Here is a 19,877-nt window from a genome sequence, read left to right on the forward strand (position 1 = left end):
CCATTAGGGATCTTCTTCTGTATTTAGGTAGGGCTGGAAAGCACACACAAGGACCCTTTCTGTAGCCTGCCAGCCTGATAGAAATGGTCATGCAGCATCTTGTCTCTACCCTCGGTGAGCTCCTGAATTCACAAAAGGGTTAGGCCTGATCACCAGAATGTAAACAGAATTGCTGTTAAAGATGAGGAACTCAAAAGTAATTAGAATTTTGAATTAAAGTTTAGGAGAGAGAAGGAATCTCTTTGATCTAGATAGTGTCCAGAGGAGTGTGCCTTCAAAGAATTCCAAGTGTCTCCCAGTGCTGGGGGCCCTGGCAGGCTGACATCTCCCCTATTGTCCTCCAGGGCCTGGAGGAGGATCTGGGCTACCTGGTGGGCGACTGTCTCCTGGCAGCTGCCTTCTTGTCCTACATGGGACCCTTCCTGACCAACTACCGGGATGAGATTGTCAACCAGATCTGGATCAGGAAGGTGAGGCAGGGCTCAGGCGTGATGAGTGAGCTCTTGGGCTCTGAGGCCAGGGCTTTTGGGAGTAACAAGAGATACTGGGAAGGGTCAGAGTGCTGGGCTCAGATCTCCAGGCTGAAATTTGGGGCTCTTCCTTCGCAGATCAGGGAGCTTCAGGTTCCTTGCTCACCTCACTTCACCTTCGATAACTTCCTGTCCAATCCTACCAAAGTTCGGGACTGGAACATCCAAGGGTTGCCCTCGGATGCCTTCTCCACTGAGAATGGCATCATTGTCACCCGTGGCAACAGGTGAGGATGCTGCTGGGAGCATGAGGTCGAGTAAGTGCAGAACCTGTCTTCTGACTGACACTTCCTCCTCCAGGTGGGCACTGATGATTGATCCTCAGGCCCAGGCCCTGAAGTGGATTAAGAACATGGAAGGAAACCAGGTATAAGGCTTGGGGGCTGGTTTTGTCCCCTTAGAATTTCTTCCAAAGTCTGTCTCTTGCTGAGGTTCTCCCCTTGGGCCATTTTTTTTTTTATTGAGTTATTGATAGGTTACAATCTTGTGAAATTTCAATTGTACATTAATGTTTGTCAGTCACGTTGTAGGTGCACCACTTCACCCTTTGTGCCCACCCCCCACCCCACCTTTCCCCTAAAGGTATCCACTAAAACTGTTCTTGGTCCATACTTTTAAATTCCTCATATGAGTGGAGTCATACACAGATTATCTTTCTCTCGCTGGCTTATTTCACTTAACATAATTCTCTCAAGGTCCATCCATGTTATTGCAAATGGAATGATTTTGTTCTGTTTTGCAGCTGAGTAGTATTCCATTGTATATATGTACCACATCTTCTTTATCCATTCATCTGTTGATGGGCACTTAGGTTGCTTCCACGTCTTGGCTATTGTAAACAGTGCTGCAATAAACATTGGGGTGCACAGGACTTTTGGGATTGCTGACTTCAGGCTCTTTGGATAAATACCCAGTAGTGGGATGGCTGGATCGTATGGTAGTTCTATTTTTAGTTTTTTGAGGAATCTCCATACTGTTTTCCATAGTGGCTGCACCAGTTTGCATTCCCACCAGCAGTGTATGAGGGTTCCTTTTTCTCCGAAACCTCTCCAACATTTGTTGCTATTAGTTTTAGATATTTTCGTCATTCTAACGGGTGTAAGGTGATATCTTAGTGTAGTTTTGATTTGCATTTCCCTGATGATCAGCGATGATGAGCATCTTTTCATGTGCCTATTGGCCATCCGCATATCTTCTTTGGAGAAATGTCTGTTCATGTCTCCAGCCCATTTTTTGATTGGGTTGTTTGATGTTTTGTGGTTGAGTTGCGAGAGTTCTTTATATATTAAGGATATTAAGCCTTTGTCAGATATATGACTTGCAAATATTTTTTCCCAGTTAGTGGGTTGTTTTTTTGTTTCAATCCTGTTTTCATTTGCCTTGAAGAAGCTCTTTAATCTGATGAAGTCCCATTTGTTTATTCTTTCTATTGTTTCCCTTCTCTGAGAAGGCATGGTGTCCGAAAAGATCCTTTTAATACTGATGTCAAAGAGTATACTGCCTACGTTTTCTTCCAGAAGCCTTATGGTTTCAGGTCTCACCTTTAGGTCTTTAATCCATTTTGAGTTTATTTTGGTGAATGGTGAAAAAGAATGGTCAATTTTCATTCTTTTACATGTGGCTTTCCAGTTTTCCCAGCACCATTTGTTGAAAAGACTTTCTTTTCTCCGTTGTATGCCCTCAGCTCCTTTGTCAAAGATAAGCTGTCCATAGATGTGTGGTTTTATTTCTGGGCTTTCAATTCTGTTCCATTGATCTGTGCACCTGTTTTTGTACCCGTACCATGCTGTTTTGATTACTGTAGCTTTGTAGTATGTTTTGAAGTCAGGGATTGTGATGCCTCCCGTTTTGTTCTTTTTTCTCAGGATTCCTTTAGAAATTCGTGATCTTTTGTTGCCCCATATGAATTTTAGGATTCTTTGTTCTAATTCTGTAAAGAATGTCATTGGGATTCTGATTGGGATGGCGTTGAATCTGTAGATTGCTTTAGGTAGAACGGACATTTTAACTATGTTTATTCTTCCAATCCATGTACATGGAATGTCTTTCCATCTCCTTATGTCGTCATCCAATTCTCTCAGAAAGGCCTTGTAATTTTCATTATATAGGTCCTTCACTTCCTTAGTTAAATTTACCCCAAGGTATTTTATTCTTTTTGTTGCGATTGTGAATGGTATTGTATTCTTGAGTTCTTTTTCTGTTGGTTCATTACTGGAGTATAGAAATGCTACTGATTTATGCAAATTGATTTTATACCCTGCAACTTTGCTGTAGTTGTTGATTACTTCTAACAGTTTTCCAATGGATTCTTTGGGGTTTTCTATATATAAGATCATGTCATCTGCAAACAGCGAGAGTTTCACTTCTTCCCTCCCTATTTGGATTCCTTTTATTCCCTTTTCTTGCCTGATTGCTCTGGCCAGAACCTCCAGTACTATGTTAAATAAGAGTGGTGATAGAGGGCATCCTTGTCTCGTTCCTGTTTTCAGGGGAATGGGGTTCAGTTTTTGCCCATTGAGTATGATGTTGGCTATGGGTTTGTCGTATATGGCCTTTATTATGTTGAGGTAGTTTCCTTCTATGCCCATTTTGTTCAGAGTTTTTATCATAAATGGCTGTTGGATCTTGTCAAATGCCTTCTCTGCATCTATTGAGATGTTCATGTGGTTTTTATTCCTCAGTTTGTTGATGTGGTGTATCATGTTGATTGATTTGTGGATGTTGAACCATCCCTGTGTCCCTGGTATGAATCCCACCTGATCCTGATATATGATTCTTTTGATGAATTGCTGAATTCTGGTTGCCAAAATTTTGTTTAGAATTTTTGCATCTATGTTCATCAGTGATATTGGCCTGTAGTTCTCTTTTTTCGTGGCGTCCTTGTCAGGTTTTGGTATCAGCATGATGTTGGCCTCATAGAATGTGTTAGGAAGTGTTCCATCTTCCCTAATTTTTTGGAATAGCTTGAAAAGGATAGGTATTAAATCCTCTCTGAAAGTTTGGTAGAATTCCCCAGGAAAGCCATCTGGTCCTGAGGTTTTATTCTTTGGGATGTTTTTGATTGCTGTTTCAATCTCTTTCCTTGTGATTGGTCTGTTCAAATTGTCTGCCTCTTCTTGAGTGAGCTTTGGGAGATTGTAGGAGTCCAAGAATTTATCCATTTCCTCTAGGTTATGCATTCTGTTGGCATATAGTTTTTTGTAGTATTCTCTTATAATCTGTTGTATTTCTGCAGAGTCTGTTGTTATTTCTCCTTGCTCATTTCTGATTTTGTTTATCTGAGCTTTCTCCCTTTTTTTCTTTGTAAGTCTGGCTAGTGGTTTGTCAATTTTATTTATCTTCTCAAAAAACCAGCTCTTTGTCTCATTGATCCTTTCTACTGCCTTTTTCGTTTCAATAGTATTTATTTCTGCTCTGATTTTTATTATTTCTCTCCTTCTGCTGACTTTGGGCTTCATTTGTTCTTTTTTCTCTAGTTCAGTTAGGTGTGCTTTAAGGTTGCTTATTTGGGATTTTTCTTGTTTGTTAAGATGTGCCTGTATTGCGATGAATTTTCCTCTTAATACAGCTTTTGCTGTATCCCATATGAGTTGGTATGGCATGCTATCATTTTCATTTGTTTCCAGGTATTTTTTTATTTCTTCTTTAATTTCTTCAATGATCCATTGCTTGTTCAGTAGTGTGTTGTTTAGTCTCCACATCTTTGTGCCTTTCTCAGCTTTTTTCTTGTAATTAATTTCTAGCCTTATAACACTATGATCTGAGAAGATGCTTGTTATTATTTCAATTTTTTTAAATTTGTAGAGGCTTGCCTTGTTTCCCAACATATGGTCTATCCTAGAGAATGTTCCATGTGCACTTGAGAAGAATGTGTATTCAGCTCTTTCAGGGTGGAGTGATCTATATATGTCTATTAAGTCCAATTGTTTTAGTTTTTCATTTAGCTCCACTATTTCCTTGTTGATTTTCTGTCTGGATGATCTGTCCATTGATGTGAGTGGGGTGTTGAGGTCCCCTACTATTATTGTGTTGTTTTTAACATCTTCCTTTAGGTCTGTTAATAGTTGCTTTATGAATCTTGGTGCTCCTGTGTTGGGTGCATAGATATTTATAAGCGTTATTTCTTCTTGATGAAGTGTCCCTTTGATCATTATATATTGTCCCTCTGTGTCTCTCTTTACCTGTCTTATTTTGAAATCCACTTGGTGTGATATGAGAATTGCAACACCTGCCTTTTTTTCCTTGCTATTTGCTTGAAGTATTGTCCTCCACCCCTTCACCCTGAGTCTGTGTTTGTCCTTGGGGCTGAGGTGTGTTTCCTGGAGGCAACAAATTGTTGGATCTTGTTCTTTAATCCATTTTGCCACTCTGTGTCTTTTTATTGGAGAGTTCAATCCGTTCACATTGAGAGTTATTATTGATGCATGTGGACTTAATGCTGTCAATCTGTCGCTCATTATCTTGTTTTCCTGTGTTTCTTTTCCTGTGTGCTTTACACTACCCATTTAATACTGCAATTTCTTATGCTGGGTTTCTTAGATTTTTCCTTATCTATGATTTGTGACTCTGTTCTGTACTTTATTTTAGTGTCTACCTTGAAGTTTGTATTTAGAATCTCGTGTATAATATAGTCTATTCTCTGGTGGTCTCTTACTTACTCGACCAATACTGATTTAGACCCTTTGCTCTTCCCTTCCTAAATAATTATTTTCATTTTTTATTCCAACTCGTCTTATTAATTTGTAGTTAGAGTGCTAAGATCGTCCTTGTTTTGGTAGTTTCCTTATTTTTAGCCTAATGCTATAGTTGAATATTTGCTATCCTGTTCTGGTTCTATCCATCGGTCTCTGTAGTCTGTGGATTGTGTCCCCTTTCTCCCTTTTTTCTTTTTTCAAGTATGAGAGCCTTCTTGAGGATTTCTTGTAATGGAGGGCTTTTAGTTACAATTTCCCTTAACTTTTGTTTGTCTGGAAAAGATTTAATTTCTCCCTCATATCTGAAGGAAATTCTTGCTGGATAGAGTATTCTTGGCTGAAGGTTTTTATCCTTTAAAGCTTTGAATATATCACTCCATTCTCTCTTAGCTTGTAGGGTTTCTGTAGAGAAATCCGCTGACAGTCTGATAGGGGCTCCTTTATAGGTTATTCTCTTTTTTTTCTTTACTTCCCCTTGGGCCATTTTTCCCTTTGACTCCCTCAATGTTTCTTTCATATTTTTTCCCTGTTCTCTAGGGCCTTAAGATCATCGACCTGCAGATGAGCGATTACCTTCGAATCCTAGAAAAGGCCATCCAGTTTGGATACCCGGTGCTCCTCCAAAATGTGCAGGAATATCTGGACCCCACGCTCAACCCTGTGCTCAACAAATCTGTAGCTCGAATTGGTCAGGGCCCAGGCTTATTGTGGGGTTGGACTGTGGGACAAATCCTAGAGACTAGCCAAGTAGGACGCTAGGGAGGAAAGGGCTGGCTCTTTGGCTGTTTCCTCTACTTACCTGTCTCTCCTTTCATATAGCCCTGGGCTAGGGCCATTAAAGCAGACTGAGTCACTGCCACTGGGCTGGGGAATGGGTCACATGCACCTGGTCACATGGGGTCCTTGCCCTTGATCCTCCTGTGGGTCTAGGGGGTCGACTGCTGATGCGCATTGGAGATAAGGAGGTGGAATACAATACCAATTTCCGTTTCTACATCACCACCAAGCTCTCCAACCCCCACTACAGCCCAGAGACCTCAGCCAAGACCACCATTGTCAACTTTGCTGTCAAAGAACAGGTGGGTGGGGGCTGATGCCTAAACTGTAGTAGGGTGAAGTAGGAAGGGCTGTAGAGTTTGGCAGGATGGAGAGAAAGACTAAGATTGTGTTGGGCTGCTGGGGATGAGGGGTTTGGGAGGTGTAAAGGGATGAAAAGGGTGAAGGTCACCAGAGTGAGATTGTCACCATGAATCCCGGTGCTGCCAGGGCCTGGAGGCCCAACTCCTGGGCATTGTGGTCCGGAAGGAGCGGCCTGAGCTGGAGGAGCAGAAGGATTCACTAGTCATCAATATCGCTGCTGGCAAGAGGAAGCTCAAGGAGCTGGAGGATGAGATCCTTCGGTGAGACCTTGCCTCCACCCACCCACCATCCCACTAATCTACAAACTAGCATTGCAGGGGGCTGATGAGCTGTCCCTATCCCCCAGGATAGTACTCCTAACCCCTTGATCCATGTGCCTCTTTGCTTCCCTTTAGGCTGCTGAACGAGGCCACAGGCTCCCTGCTAGACGACGTGCAGCTGGTAAACACCCTGCAGACCTCCAAGGTGACTGCCACTGAGGTGACTGAGCAGCTGGAGTTCAGTGAAACCACAGAGATCAACATTGACTTGGCCCGTGAGGTGAGCTCCTGTGCCCTCCAGCCTAGCCCCCACCAGCTGTCAAGACGCAGCTCCAATGGTGTTGGCTTGAGGCCGCTTTCTGTCCTGAGCCTCTGGCCCATTCCATGCCTCTCTGTGGCCCTGACTCTGCCCCCTCTGCAGGCTTACCGCCCATGTGCCCAGCGGGCATCAGTACTGTTCTTCGTGCTCAATGACATGGGTCGCATCGACCCCATGTACCAATTCTCACTGGATGCCTACATCGGCCTCTTTATCCTCAGCATTGACAAGAGCCATCGCAGCAACAAGCTGGAGGACCGCATTGACTACCTAAATGAATACCACACCTACGCTGTCTACAGGTCTGAGGGTTCCTCCCCTTGTGTCCTAGGCAGGAGGGCAAGTGGCTGGCGCTAATGGTACCCCTTCTTGCTGCTTCTGCCTTAGTGCTTTCCCATGCCACCATTCTTCATCCCTTTCTCTCCTCTCCATACACCTTCCCTAGGTACCTGATCCACTGTCACGGTCTAACCATCACCTATGGGCTGACTATTCCTAGTTTTATATCTTTAGCTCTTGCTTGAGCACTGGACTTGTATATACAATTGTCTACTATACCAGCACTTCTTAAATGGTAATATGCCTAAAAAGCACTGGGAATCTTGTTAAAATGCAGATTCAGATTCAGTAGGTCTGGGGTCGGCCTGAGATTCTGCATTTCTAACTAGCTCCCAGGTGATGCTGTTGCCTCTGGTCTGTGTATCACACTTTGAGTAACAAGGTTCTTGCCTTCTCTATGTGGACATCCCATAGAACTCAAGTTCAGCGTGTTTCACATCAAACTCATTATCTTCTCTCTTCCTTCAGGGTCCTCATCCCTGAATGGCACCCACTTCCCAGGCACCCAAGCCAGACATTGGGAGTTATCCATGGCTCTTCCCTCTCCCTGCCTCTCAGATCAGTCACCAGGTTCTGCTCATGAATCTTTCTGTAAACTGTCCCCTCCTGGTTCTCCCCACTGCTATTGATGCGGGGTCGGTGAGCCGAGGAGTCGAAAGAAAGATTTCTTAGACTCTCAAGATCTGGCAGTAGCGCTCTTTTATTTAGAGAATAGTATAGAATAGCATGGGGACAGGACCCATGGGCAGTCAGAGCTTCTGCTGCTGCCGCTTCTGCTGCCCCCGCTGGCATGGGGACAGAGCCCATGGGCAGGTAGAGCCGCTGCTGCTGCCCCCGCTGGCATGGGGACAGGACCCATGGGCAGGCAGAGCTGGTGTGTGGGGACAGGACCCACGGGCAGTCAGAGCTCCTGCTGCTGCCCCGAGTTGAGGGTTAGGGCTAAATTTTAAGGCATGGGTATGTGAGTCATCTCTTTACAAGACAAAGGAAAAAAAGTTAAAATGGTACCAGTGCCGGTAGGGTCCGGCCATTGGGCGGTCCCACAACTTTTAGATAAGAATCAAACCGAATTAAGTAAATGGCAGAAGTCACCGCTCAAATATTATCTTCAACTAAAGACAAAGGAGGATTTTGGGGTGGGGGGTCAGTTACGTGAGGTTGCCAGACAGTAAACAACTTAAGTTCTTGCCTTCCCCATTAAGAGTTTCCAGAGATAAGGCCATCCCCCCTTCCTCCTGACGCAGAGAGGGAGGCATGGAGATTTCCTTCACAAATGCAATTGTCTCTGATCAAAGGGCAAACAAATTCCACTCCTCGGAGCCTGCTTCTTATCTGTAGTTTTAAAAGTAGCCAGCCTAAAAATCCTCATCATAAACTGTTTTAAAATTAAGCAGCCTAAAAATCCTCATCACTATGACTGTACTTTAGCTCAGACCTTCACGATCTTTCTTTCTGAATTGCACAACCATCTCCTAACAGGTCGTCCTGCTTCTAACTTGTCCCTCTCCATTCTGTCCTCTGGCAGCTGTCAGTGTGAGCCTTCCAAACACACAGATCTGACCATGCCCCTGCCGGCTTAAAGGCTTTGGTGGTTGTTTCGTGTCTAGTGACCCATGAAGCTCTCCGTGCCCTGGCCTCCAGCCGCCTCCCAGCCTCACCTACCCCATCGTGCACCAGACACTTTCCTGTGCTGTTCTCGCCCCCGACCCCTCTGCTTCTGCTTATGCTCTGAGCTCTCCCTGGAGCCCTCCCCTCTCTTTCTCTTCCATATCTCTGGATAATTCTGCTGCACCTCAGGGCAACTCCTCACAAAAATTCCCTGAGTTCATTAGGCAGGGCGGGTGCCCCTGCCCTGTGACAGCACTGCCACCCCTGTATAGGATTCATCACCTCATATCATAATCGATGATCTCTCTGTCTGTCCTCCCCACTCTACTTGACTTCCTCCAGGACGGAGATTGTGGCCCTTTCATCTTTGTGTCCTCAGGACCTAGCACACAGTAGAGGTCCAGTCAATGTTGGGTGTTTTTTTAATGGAAGTGACTGACTGATTTTCCCAGTGAACTCTTGAAAAATCACATCCTCTCTCTAGGTCCCTGAGTGCTTGGCTGTTTGCAGGAGGTTTGGATGAGATGCTGATTAAGGTCCTTCTTCTGTGTAAGGCTCTGTGGTGGCATGATCTTCACTCAGGAAGCATTCATGCTGAGTATCTGCCTCCTCCACCCTCCTTGTCCCCTTCTCCCAGGTACACCTGCCGCACCCTTTTTGAGCGCCACAAGCTGCTATTCAGTTTTCAGATGTGTGCCAAAATCCTGGAGACTTCTGGCAAGCTCAACATGGATGAGTACAACTTCTTTCTCCGTGGGGGTGTGGTGAGTTGGGCAGAGGGTGTATCCAAGTGTGGGGTGGTCGAGGTTGGGGATGAGGGCAAGTATGACGAGGACTCCAGACCCAGAGGGTAATGCCCAAGGCTCCAGTGTGTGAGCTAAGGAAAAGTGCCAGGAGCAAGTGCATGACAAGCTCCCTGGGGCTGTGGGGAGAGACTTGCCATGTGCCCCCTTGCCCGCTTTCCTCTTACCTGTGACCCACCAATTGGCATGACCTTACCACTTTTTCTATGTCTCTCAGGGTACTTCTTCTCCAGCCTGAATTCCATGGTCACCATTACACTCTCTCTCTTGCAAGCACCCTCAACCCTTTGCCCCCACCCCGCCCTGTGTTGCATTTGCTGTACCTAAGTCTAGTTGGATCCAGCTCTCCTTCCCCTCTGTCTATCCCTGTGTGGCCCATGCAGCTGAACGTGGCTGGAGAAAAACACACCCACACTGACTGGACTCACTTTAAATCCATGATCGTGAACCTCAAGTGGGCCCTTAATGCTGCCAGACAACCAGACCATGTTTCCCTGGGCTGGTCATTCCCCCACCTTCTTGGACAACAGTTTCATCCTTTGGCCACCTTCACTTTACTTCTCACCTGGATTTTAGCAATAGCCTCCCAATGCTCCCCCACCCCCAATCTCTCAACACAGTGACCGGAGAGATTCTTTTAAAAAGAATCCTCCATCACTGATGTCATCTCCCACTGCCTGACTCCTCACTCCATCCTCCAGATGCACAGGCCTCCTTGCTGGTACAGCCACGTCGCACCTTAGGGCCTTTGCACTGGTTGTTCCTTCTGCCAGAAAACTACCCCCCAGGTGTACACTTGGCTCACTCTCTCACCTCCTTCAAGACTTGATTCAAACTTCACCTCACTGACTCTCTTATTTAATACTTCAAACTACCTCCCAGCACCACCAGTCTCCCTTATGCCCCCAACTTATTTTATTTTTCCATGGCACTGCCATCTTTAACATACTAGATAATTTACTTACGTTTTTGGTGCATTATCTGCCCTCCCACATTGGAAAATAAGCTCCTCAAGGTCAGAGATATTTGTTCGTTTTGTTCAGTGATGTGTCCCAAGTGCTTAAAACACGTAGTTGGTGAGTAATAAATATTCGGTAAAGAGAATGAGTAAGTGAATAAAGGAACAGTTTGTGCTTCTTTGAAGGGTGAGGCCACCAATTGCTATCATTAGGGTAGGAGACATTATTCCCAGGCAACCACCAGAGGGCACCAGCTTCCGAAATTTGAACTGTGATAACTGCAGTCTGAGAGACCTAGATCCCCTCCTTATTTCCCCAATAAAGGTGAATTCCAATCCACCTTGGATTCCTGTATTCATTTCTTCCATCTGTTTCATGCAAGACTCATTTTCGCTCTCCCACCATAAAAAAAATAATTCCTTTTTTTTTGAGGAAGGTTAGCCCTGAGCTAACTACTGCCAATCCTCTTCTTTTTGCTGAGGAAGACTGGCCCTGAGCTAACATCCATGCCTATCTTCCTCTACTTTATACATGGGACGCCTACCACAGCATGGCTTTTGCTAAGCAGCACCATGTCCGCACCCAGGATCCAAACCAGTGAACCCCAGGCTGCCAAGAAGTGGAATGTGCAAACTTACCTGCTGCAACACCAGGCCGGCCCCCCAAAATAATTATTCTTTTGAGGTGTTCCTGGTCAATGCCTTTCTCCTTTCTTTCCCCTCAGGTCCTGGATCGAGAGGGCCAAATGGATAACCCATGTACTAGTTGGCTCGCAGATGCCTACTGGGATAACATCACAGAGCTAGACAAACTGACCAACTTCCACGGACTCATGAACTCCTTTGAACAGTATCCTCGTGACTGGCACCTGTGGTATACCAGTGCTACCCCGGAGAAGGCTATGCTGCCAGGTGCCCGGGCACTGAGCCTCCCTCTCCTGCCCGCTGTGCAGCCTATGTCCTTGCCCTTCCCTTTCTTCTTCATCCCCTCTCCCAAGCTCCCCTTAGCGCATCTGCCTCCTGGCAGAACGTTCCCTGCAGGTGCCCCTTTGGTTAGATTCCCAGCTCTTCCAGACTCGCTCTCCCTGCAATTATTCAACTCATCCCCAGGTGAATGGGAGAACGCCTGCAATGAAATGCAACGGATGCTCATCGTCCGCTCTCTACGCCAGGACCGTGTGGCATTCTGCGTTACCTCTTTCATTGTCTCCAACCTTGGCTCCCGCTTCATTGAGCCGCCTGTGCTAAACATGAAGTTGGTCAGTGGCTTGTTTTCCAAGGACCACCCCTGGGTCCTTGCTGTCTCCCTCTCCCTGTTCCAGTCTACCATACCCATTTCCTGAATCTCTCTCTCCCACTTGTGTGACATGGCCTTCTGCCTGAGGCTATACCCTGTGCTCTGGCAGGTGATGGAGGATTCAACCCCACGAACCCCACTCATATTCATTCTGTCCCCCGGTGTGGACCCCACCAGTGCCCTGCTCCAGCTGGCAGAGCACACAGGCATGGCCCAGCGCTTCCATGCCCTGTCCCTGGGCCAGGGCCAGGCCCCCATTGCTGCTCGGCTCCTCCGAGAGGGTGTGATTCAGGGTGAGTGTCCATCTTGTTCTTGTACCCCTATCCTTGGCCCTGGTCCTATTCTCCTGAACCTCCACCCTCAATCGCACTATTGTAACTGCAGCTCCCACTTCTCCAGAAGGCCCTGGGAGTGGCAGACCTGAGCATTTGGACCCCCCCATACACACACACACTCACACACACACCCTCACACACGCAATCAGGTGAGAAGTGTGGGGACGGATGGGCCTTGGGGAATGGTTCCTACTGATTCCAGCATCTCCTTGCAGGACATTGGGTGTTCCTTGCTAACTGCCACCTGTCACTGTCTTGGATGCCTAATCTGGACAAACTGGTGGAACAGCTGCAAGTGGAGGATCCTCACCCTTCCTTCCGCCTCTGGCTTAGCTCTAGCCCCCACCCAGACTTCCCTATCTCAATCTTGCAGGCTGGCATCAAGATGACCACAGAACCACCAAAGGTATGGGCCACTGTAGATAGCTAGCATCAACCGTGCCATCTGGTCTACCTCTCCTCCTGCTGGCATCAGAGAGAGGGCTTAACCTTAACAACAATATAGCCTTTTTGACTCTACTGTCCTCTAAAAAATTCCACCTGCTTTCTCTCCTCCATGTGCCAAACTCTTAGAACATAATGGTAATATCTAATATTTCTTGAGTGTTACTATGTGCCAGGCATTGTTCTAAGTACTTTACCTTTATTGACTCATTTAATACACACACACACACAATCAGGTAAGTACTATTACCTCCATTTTACCAATGGGAAACTAAGGCACAGAAAGAGTATATAACTAGTTCATAGAACCTTCCTGCCTCCTGACATTTCCTTACATTCTCTCTCTAATGTCACTTCCTGGACTCCCAGCCTCTTTCTCCTTCTTTCTCTCCAACTCTATTGATATTTGTATCTCCAATATTACAAGGTCACCACTGAATGCAATCATACTGACCCTTTAAAATCTGATCATGTCGCTACATCCTACCCACTTACCCACTGCTTAAACTATTTTAGTAGCTTTTCATTGCTTTCAGTCAAGATCAAACCCTTATTAACGTGGCCTGTGTGTCCCAGTGGGCACCTCTCCAGCTTCCTCAGTCACCACTCTCCCCTTCACTTTCTTTGCTCTACCTACACTGCTAATTTTTAAGTTTTTTTGTTGTTCTTCTTCAATAGACCATTTGTTCTCCTGCCCCAAGGCTGTTGCACATGCTGCTCTCCCTTCTTTCCTCCTCACTCTGTTCTTTGCCCCTTTGGGTCTCAGCCCAATCATCACTTCCTTGGGAAGCCTCTGACCTCCACGTCTAGGTCAACACTCCAGAGACACACTCTCATAAAACACTTACCACTCTCTCCAGCCCTTATTGCTGTAGTAATTTTACATGTATTAGTGTGATTCTGATTCATGCCTCTCTTCCTCTAGACTGTAAGTCCCAAGAGGGTAGAGGTCATGGCTTTTTTTCTCTCATCGTTTTACTCATCCTGTGACTAGCACAGGGACCTGTACGTATAAGGTGCTCAACAAATAAGTCCTGTACTGTTTGAATGCACACAAGCAGATGTCTGTCATCCTTCTGAATCCTCCGTGACCACCTTGGGGCAGTTGACACAGCTGACCTCCTCTTTCTTGGTTTCCCTGACACACACTCCTGGTTCCCCCTCTGTCTCTTGCCACATCCTTTATTACTTCTGTGTTTCTTTCTCCTCCTATCCTGTGGTCATATCTCAAGACTTAGTCCTTGACCTCCAACTTTTCTCATTCTACATTTCCTCCTTCCACAAGTGGATGGAGAAATTGTCCCTTTCCTGATTTTAATTCCAATCCGCATCTCTCTGGCTCCAGCATCAAACTCAATTCCAGGTCTGAATTCCATCTGGTTACAAAGCATTTCTTCTTGGCATGCCAGCACCATAAATCCCACGCTCTCAAAACAAGTTGTCAGCTCCTCCACCATGGATTATCTCCTCATCCTCTTTTTGTTAATGGTGCCACTAATTTTCTTTAAAAAAATATGTTTAAAGTTGATTTTTATTTACCTTTATTTTTTTCTGCCAACAAAAGTGTTCTGTACCCCCATTTGAAAATTTCAAATGGTCCAGAAATGTGTCACCAGTGGAACAGAACATTTTTTAATTCATTTTGTTTAAAAATCTTTTGTTTGCCTTCTAAGAGAGGTGTGTGCCTTGGTAACTAGAGGGTCCTCTGTTGGTTGAGCCCCTGTGATGGGCAGAGGTATGCAAGTGCACAGGGAGGTGCTGTTGAGGTCTGCATAATGAAAGTGGGAGGCAATGATAAATCTGAGGGAAATCTAGGAGGAGGAGAGAGGAATCAGAGAGGATGGTTCTGCAGTGGGGCAGGTCCGGAGGAGAGAGGGCCCCATCCTGGCTCAGCCCAGGAGCGGTTCTGTGAAATGCTGCCTGCTGCTAAGGCAGAATATCCTGGCGATCAGCCAAACCTTCAGTGAAAGTAGAACATACAGGGCATACTTGGGACAACTGGATTTCTTTTGGAAGCTAACAAAGAGGTCAATATGTTTTAAATATTTATTTGGAAATCACTTTAAACTTAGAGAAAAGTTGTAAGAATAAGAATAGTACAAAGAACACCCACATACATGTCACCCAGATTCAACTACTGCTAATGTTTTGCCCCACTTGCCTTATCACTTCATCTCTCTCTGTTTCTCTCTCTCTTTGCACACACACACTTTTGCTGAACCATTTGAGGGTAAATTTCATATATCATGGCCATTTATCTCTAAATCTCTAGACGCTTCAGTGTATTTCAGTGTAAAGATCTCAATCCCAAGAAGAAGGATGCTCTCTTACATAAGTGCAGTGCAGTTGCCAACTTCAATAAGTCGATATAATATTTTAATCTAAATCTATTATATATTCCAAATTTGTTAAATGACTCAATCATGTCCTTTATAAATTTCCCCCCAGCACAGGATCCATTCTAGATCAGGTATTGCGATTTTGTCGTCCTCTGAAAGAGGCCAGTTTTTGCATCAGGATATACAAAGTCAGCCCAAATAGTCAAAAGGACAGTGGTTCATCTGAGTTTTGCTTCAACTAAGAAAGTCCCTATAATCACAGGCCCCCCCGCCCATTGTCCGCTTAGGGTGTAGTCCTGGAGTATATTCTTGGATCACTGCCTGTCATCCAGTCTTTTTAAAAAAATTAAATATTAAGTAGATACAAAAGAATATTTATAAAATATATGCAAGATATAAACAATCAAGATTCAATAAACACCTGTGTGACCATCATCCTGTGTAAGAAAGAAGATGCCATTTTCTTTGAAGTCTCAGTGCACTTCTCCCCAATCTCCTCGCCTTCCCTCCCCACTCAGAAGAAGCCACTATGCTGATGTTGTGTTTGTCACTTTCTTTTCTTTATAATTTTAACACAAAAGTTTGTATGGCTAGTGGAACCATGTTGTATACATACATATTCCTCTGCGACTTGATTTTTTCATTCAATATTATGTACTTAATATTCATTCATGCTGTTCTTCATGTTTCATAGTTCTTCATACATTCCAGATCCCAATCTTTTGTCAGTTATGTATTTTGTAGGTTATCTTTTCTCTTTTCTTTATGCTATTTTTTGGTGAATAGAAATTCTTAAATTTTATGAGGCTAGATTTAGCCATCTTCTTTTTTATGGTTTGTGCTTCTACGTCTTGTTCAAGAAATCTTTGCTTACTCCAAGGTTGTAAAGGCACTCTCTTATACTTGCTTTAAAAAAAATCTTATACTTTGACTTCCACATTTAGATTTTTAGTCACTTGAAATTGATTTTGTGAGTGTGGAATGACATAGAGGTCTAATTTTATTTTTTCAACATGGATAACCAACTGTCTCAGTACCATTATTGAATAGCCCACAATTACCCTTCTGATCTGCAATGCCTGCTCAGCCTTAATCATGTTTCCATATATATATATGGGTTTCTGGACCCTTTATTCTGTTCATTGTCAAGTTGTTTATCCTGGGGGTCAATATACACTCTTTTTTTTTTTTTTAAAGATTGGCACCTGAGCTAACATCTGTTGCCAATCTTCTTCCTCTTTTTTTATTCTTCTTCTCCCCAATTGTCTTAATTACCATAAAGTTCTATAATAATTCTTGATAGCCAGTAAGGCAAGTCTCCTTACTTGATTCTTCTTCAAGCTATTCATTGCCTTTTATTCTCCAACATAAATTTTGGAATTAACTTGTCAAGTTCCACAAAAAAATTCCATTGATCAATTTGGAGGAAATCAACATCTTTAGGATACTGAGTTTCCCAATCCATGAGTATAGTATGTCTCTCCATTTATTTTTTATTTCAATAAAGTTTTGTAATTTTCTCTATAAAGTTTTGTACATTTTGTTAGATTCATTCCTAGATATTTTACTTATTTTGATGATGTTATAAATGGCATTAAAAAATCATATTTTATTTTTGTTACCGGTCTATTCACTATTCTTCCTTTAGTTTTCTCACTATTCCATTCTGTCCATCATAGAGGAGTCTTCTTAAAACACTGTTTCAACATATCATAGAAGGTGGCTCCATGATGCCTGGTGAATCAAGTCCAAATGGCTCAAACTGCCCTTCTTAATTGCATCGCCATCTGTTCAAGACCCTTCTTACCCTACCTGAGCACTTCACTTGACTTCACTTGGACTCCTCTTCTCAGTTATTCTCCTCTTTGTGGCTTTATTCTTTCAATTCTTTCCATCACCAGGAAACCAAGACCCTCCTCTTAGCCTAGTCATCTCCTTCCCATTTGTAAGACTTAGCCTAAATCCCAACTTGTTCATGAGCCTGAAAAATCCAATCACATAAAATGTTCCTCCTTGATGATATATATACTATGGCCCTTTTAATCTACACTGAACCTTTGCACGTAATAGTGTACATTTTTGTTCATTAATAGTGGCATACGTATGTCTTCATCTTTGTTCATATTTTCTGGCACTCCCAAATTGAGTTGGCCTACCCACCATTGAGAACATTGTGGCTGAGAAGATCAAAAGTGGGGGGACAAGAAGGTAGGGCTGCCACTAGCCCATACAGTGCCTGTGTGTGAACTAGAGAAAGGCACCCAGCCTTGTGAATGAGTGCACATCTCAGCATGCAGATCAAGGGCTGGATTTCAGCCTCTATTCACCCCTTCAGCCAGTGCCCTTGTGCAGTGAGCAATGTCCATAACTGTACACGGTGGTGCTAGTGGCACGGCTGAGCCACTGTACTTCATTGTGCCCAGGGCCTAAAGGCCAACATGACACGTCTTTACCAATTGATGACGGAACCACAGTTTTCCCGCTGCTCCAAACCTGCCAAGTATAAGAAGCTGCTGTTTGCACTCTGCTTCTTCCACTCTGTGTTACTGGAACGCAAAAAGTTCCTGCAGCTTGGCTGGAACATTATCTATGGCTTCAACGACTCTGACTTTGAGGTTCGTGCTACCCAGGGGTCCCTCATCCCAGCCCTCTCTCCTTCCTGCCCCATTAGCTCCCCTGAAAGAATATCTGCTGTCAGAAAGCCTGTGTTAAAGCCCCATTGCAAGAGTTCCTGCCATAACTGTGTGGGGGGCTGGGGGCTTGGGCTGGGACCATGCACAGGTGTCAGAGAACTTGCTGAGCCTCTATCTGGATGAGTATGAGGAGACACCCTGGGATGCACTCAAATACCTCATTGCCGGCGTCAACTATGGTGGGCACGTCACAGATGACTGGGACCGGCGCCTGCTCACCACCTACATCAATGACTATTTCTGTGACCAGTCTCTATCAACTCCCTCCTACCGGTGAGGAGGAGGTGGCACTCAACAGGGGGCTAGAGGACACAAAGAGACCAGGTGGCACTGGCGGAGGGGAAGTGTTTGAGGAGAAAATATGAGATTGGGAGAAGGCAGAGCTTGTGGGAGGGGGAGCAAGAGCAGGGAGTTGGACAAATGGGACATGTGTAGGGATTGGGGTCTTGGCCTGGCATTGAAGCCCCAGTGTCCCCACAACGTGGTGATAATTATGCTGTGGCTCCCCAGGTTGTCAGTATTGGAGACTTATTTCATCCCCAAGGATGGGAGCTTGGCCTCTTACAAGGAGTACATCAGCATGTTGCCCGCCATGGACCCCCCTGAGGCCTTTGGCCAGCACCCCAATGCGGATGTGGCCTCCCAGATCACGGAGGCACGAACTCTCTTTGAGACTCTGCTTTCCCTGCAACCCCAGATTACACCCACCAAGGCTGGAGGCCAGAGTCGGGAAGACAAGGTAAAAGACAGACACCTGGGGGAGGGGAAGCAATGAGGAAGACAGGTCTACACCCAGAGCTCCTGTCTCATCAGGTCCTTGAGTTGGCTGCTGATGTGAAACAGAAGATCCCTGAAATGATCGACTATGAGGGGACCCGGAAACTGCTGGCTATGGACCCCTCCCCCCTCAACGTGGTCCTTCTGCAGGAGATCCAGAGATACAACAAGCTTATGGAGACCATCCTGTAAGATGGAGAGGGGCTCTGCAGAATGTGGGGAGGACGCAAGAGGACAGGCCTTCACCCCCTACCTAATATGGCTTTCCTAGCTCCATCCTCTCTCTAACCCTCCACCTTATCCTGCTCAGGTTCTCACTGACGGACCTAGAAAAAGGGATCCAGGGTCTCATTGTCATGTCTACAAGCCTGGAAGAGATTTTCAACTGCATCTTTGATGCCCATGTCCCTCCACTCTGGGGAAAGGCAAGATTACATCACTGTTGATCCAACTCCAACAATGAGCTCTCCTCTCACCCTTGGGCCCCCAATCTCCTCATTCTGGGAGGCAAACAGCCAAAAGTAGTGAGCATGGGCTTTGGAGCCAGACAGGTTCAAAGCTGAAATCTGGCTCTTCCATTCACTGCCTGACTTTGTACAAGTTATTAACTTAGGAACTAACTCAGGACAAGTTACTAACCTCTCCAAGGCTGTCTCAAAGATTCCTAATACTGTACATAATCCTTAGTACATCCTTCATTAACGGTGACTGGGTAATATTACTGTTGCTATTGTTGCCAACAAATAGCTGTTGTTTTATGCTTCTTTCCTGGGAGTTGGCTTTGGGAGAGTTTTGCCCAACTATAGCTGGGGAACAGGGGCTGACACCACATGTTCTTCTCATATCTGCTCTGAGTACTCAAAATTAGGATTTGAATGCATGACTAAATGAATGAACACACACACACTGCCTCCTCCTCCAGGCGTATCCCTCACAAAAGCCATTGGCTGCATGGACCCGGGACTTGGCTATGCGTGTGGAACAGTTTGAGCTGTGGGCCAGCCGTGCCCGGCCTCCTGTGATCTTCTGGCTGTCTGGCTTCACTTTTCCCACAGGCTTCCTCACTGCTGTGCTACAGTCTTCAGCTCGCCAAAACAATGTGAGCAATGTGGAAAGTGTAATGGGGGAGGGATGCTGGGGACATGTATTTGCTCTCCTCTTTGGCGGTCCTCTCTTATTCTCACCTTCAATCCCCAGATTTCAGTGGACAGCCTCTCTTGGGAGTTTATTGTTTCCACTGTGGACGACAGTAACCTAGTGTATCCACCTAAGGTGGGAACCAGATGTGCTTGGGGCTCTGAGCAAAGGCGGGTTTCGCAGAGGAGGGTGCTGGGAGCAAAG

General features: G+C 45.2%; 1 protein-coding gene across 4 annotated transcripts in view; it reads left to right on the plus strand.

The window, feature by feature from the left end:
• Positions 1–19,877, plus strand: part of DNAH2 (dynein axonemal heavy chain 2) — a 106,045-nt gene that overhangs the window by 85,401 nt on the left and 767 nt on the right. For 2 of the 4 annotated variants that reach the window (XM_070228102.1, XM_070228103.1), the window contains 19 exons: positions 345–470; positions 609–757; positions 831–897; positions 5,762–5,912; positions 6,155–6,303; positions 6,491–6,624; positions 6,760–6,904; positions 7,046–7,245; positions 9,528–9,654; positions 11,377–11,910; positions 12,058–12,241; positions 12,499–12,689; positions 17,490–17,681; positions 17,848–18,032; positions 18,270–18,498; positions 18,573–18,724; positions 18,847–18,961; positions 19,459–19,635; positions 19,734–19,808. In XM_070228102.1, coding sequence (XP_070084203.1) covers positions 345–470; positions 609–757; positions 831–897; positions 5,762–5,912; positions 6,155–6,303; positions 6,491–6,624; positions 6,760–6,904; positions 7,046–7,245; positions 9,528–9,654; positions 11,377–11,910; positions 12,058–12,241; positions 12,499–12,689; positions 17,490–17,681; positions 17,848–18,032; positions 18,270–18,498; positions 18,573–18,724; positions 18,847–18,961; positions 19,459–19,635; positions 19,734–19,808 — 3,282 coding nt within the window. The remainder of the gene's footprint in view (positions 1–344; positions 471–608; positions 758–830; positions 898–5,761; positions 5,913–6,154; positions 6,304–6,490; positions 6,625–6,759; positions 6,905–7,045; positions 7,246–9,527; positions 9,655–11,376; positions 11,911–12,057; positions 12,242–12,498; positions 12,690–17,489; positions 17,682–17,847; positions 18,033–18,269; positions 18,499–18,572; positions 18,725–18,846; positions 18,962–19,458; positions 19,636–19,733; positions 19,809–19,877) is intronic. The other 2 variants (XR_011423478.1, XM_023653714.2) reach the window with 2 other exon arrangements.

The sequence above is a fragment of the Equus caballus genome, chromosome 11, assembly GCF_041296265.1.
Source record: "Equus caballus isolate H_3958 breed thoroughbred chromosome 11, TB-T2T, whole genome shotgun sequence".
NCBI lineage: Eukaryota > Metazoa > Chordata > Mammalia > Perissodactyla > Equidae > Equus > Equus caballus.